Below are 2,539 nucleotides of genomic sequence, written 5' to 3'. Positions count from 1 at the left end.
GGACATTGAGACAGACAGTGTGCTTTCCTGTCAGAATGTGAGCTCCTTGAGGGCAGAGCTGCAGTACTTAGCATTTCTGCTTGCTGACTTGACTTGGCCTGGACCCAGGAGCTGCTACTGCTTATTGGGACCAACATGGAGAACTAGCCTCATCACTTTGAGAGACTGTGGCATCCTGCTTCCCCCAGCCCCATTTCTAAGCCCATCCCCTTTGTGGGAGGCCCAGGTCTCACTGGGACAGAGTAGATCAGGGCAAAAGTGAAGTCTGTTTTTAATTGATTACAAACTGGGTGAGCCCCTGGGTCTATTGCAATTTCCAGAACTAAGAAATAAGACACACACCTTTTGAGGGCAAGTAAGATCTCTTTATTTTCAACACTTACAAAACAACTCTGAAGGAGCAATGTTTCTAGACAACTGTCAAAACAGAAGAGTATGCTTATCTTATCACCTAAATGGAATCAACATAGAAGACAGCCAAACCCTGGTTCAGTAACTGGCCACGGAACAACACCTTAAGATGAGCGGTCACATTTCAAGAAGGGGCAGATAACCAGCCCCCATGGACCAGATAACTAAATATAACCACCCCACCCCCATCCAGCCCCCCTCCCACCCAAGCACCCACAACCAATGAAGATCTTTGATCACAGAACATTAATACAGGTGCTGAGATGGATCCGAAAGACTGCAAAGAACCCGGCTAACAATGCGGATTTCACCTGGGCGCTACAAAGCTGCTCTGCAAGGAGGAAAGGGGCTTCCTCAGTAGAAGTAGTCAACAGCAAACTTAGAGGAAAAACATAGACCCTGAACTAACACAAGCACAATGTTAGTAATCATTTTTGTAAGATCCAGACCAATAACTCGGGAGAAAAGCAAATCTGACAAGTGAGTAGCAAAGATTACCATGCCCTCAACCCGCTTTCTGCTGGTACTCAGCAGAGGCCACCGGGTAGTCAGTGGCGGCATTAAACAATAGAGAAGGATTGCTGGCAAAATATTTCAGGAAATTTTGCAAATGGCTCAGCAGCACATGCAGACTACCAGCCCCCAAGGGAGCACAGGCCAGCATGGGCCCCAGCTGTGGGAAGAGGCGCAGCAGGTGGGCACCCCCATAGATGTGGGACATGTGGGCCTGGGGATGGCGGGCCAGGATCTGGCGGTGCTGAAGCTTCTCGAACTGGTAGAGAAGCTGCGTGCCTAGCACCATGTCAAAAAACTCTTGGAGTGTGACCACCAGTTCATCGATGGCATATGTCTTGAATGCAGTTGTGCAGTTTTTCTGGGAGGCAACATAGTCTGCCAGGATGGCATTCATCGGCTTCTTGGCAGGTAGGGTGAAAAGCTTCTTCTTGACAGTTACCAGCTTCCAATCTTGCAGGAGCAGGGGCTTCAGGGCCTTGGGCAAGCGGATCTGGACTTCTAGCTTGCCTAGGCACCTGTGTTCAGGCTTCCCTGCAGCTCCTTTCCCTTTCCATCGCCCTTTTCCACTTGAGGGCCCGCTTTTTTGCTTGTGTTTGCAGGGCAGCTGTACCTCTGGAGCCCCAGAAGGGCAGCCTTCACCTTGGTCACCCTGGGCCCCAGAGGAGGCACCAGGGCACTCCCCCTGCAGCAGGCCCTTGGCAGCCATCTGGAGGGCAGCATTACTGTCCTTCTGCCTGTGCATGGTGGTGTAGCGGAGAACCCGGCCCTCTGGGACCCATTCATACTCCCATTCAGGAGCTACTGGGCAGTGAAACCCAGTAGAGAACATGCTGCTGCTGGTGCTAGGCCTGGCTTCCCCTGCGCCTACAGACCTCTTGCCTCTCCTCTTACCACACCCCCTCCGGGGCATGGCTATGCCTATGTGGCTGCTGCTACTGCAGAGACTGTACCAGGGCCTTGTGCCACTTGGGGTGGGTCCTGGCTTGGGGGCTGGTGGGGCCCACCCAAAGAGACGGGTCATAGCCACTCTCAGGGATGCACTGATACCACGACTCCTAATTGGGTAACGGACCAGGTATTTCACGCGTTTGTCCACTACATCCCCCTGAATACACTCACCCTTGCGCATCTTACCCTCATGGAAGGTCAGCACAGGCTCCCCATCTAGGACAGTGGGCCGATTCTTGACCTTCCTACCCTTGGGAGGGGCCATTGATCAGTAGGATGGAACCTGGGGCACCTCTTCAGACTATTTCTGCTTCACCACTGGGCTGGCCAAATGGCTATGACCTTCCCTAATCTTTGGCTAGAGCAAGCAGGCAGCTGCAGTCTAGCTGGACGGCAGGATGGCTGGCTGGATGGCAGGACGGCTGGCTGAACGGCAGAACGGCTGGTTGGAGGGCAGGACGGCTGGCTGGACGGCTGGATGCCTAGCTGGACGGCTGAACGTCTGGCTGGACGGCTGAACGGCTGGCTGGACGGCAGGACGGCTGGCTGGACACCTGGCTGGACGGCAGGACGCCTAGCTGGGCGGCTGAACGGCTGGCTGGACGGCAGGACGGCTGGCTGAAGGGCTGGCTGGGCTGTTGGACGCCTGGCTGGACGGCAGGAC

The 2,539-nt window shown here is 54.5% G+C and overlaps 1 protein-coding gene across 1 annotated transcript; it reads right to left on the bottom strand.

The window, feature by feature from the left end:
• Positions 1 to 648: 648 nt before the first annotated feature.
• Positions 649 to 2,321, bottom strand: LOC114025533 (mortality factor 4-like protein 2). The gene has a single exon (XM_027838982.1). It carries the CDS (start codon positions 2,138 to 2,140, stop codon positions 917 to 919), a length of 1,224 nt encoding a protein of 407 aa, XP_027694783.1. The 5' UTR covers positions 2,141 to 2,321; the 3' UTR covers positions 649 to 916.
• Between the last annotated feature and the right edge of the window lie 218 nt (positions 2,322 to 2,539).

This window comes from Vombatus ursinus, unplaced genomic scaffold (assembly GCF_900497805.2).
Source record: "Vombatus ursinus unplaced genomic scaffold, bare-nosed wombat genome assembly UNPS02014831.1, whole genome shotgun sequence".
Lineage (NCBI taxonomy): Eukaryota > Metazoa > Chordata > Mammalia > Diprotodontia > Vombatidae > Vombatus > Vombatus ursinus.
The sequence above is the reverse complement of the archived record's forward strand: the minus strand, read 5'-3'. Positions and strand labels throughout refer to the sequence as shown.

Bases quoted from the DNA above. Each gene is read 5' to 3' on its own strand.
- LOC114025533 (XM_027838982.1), bottom strand. From the start codon at position 2,140: ATGGCCCCTCCCAAGGGTAGGAAGGTCAAGAATCGGCCCACTGTCCTA.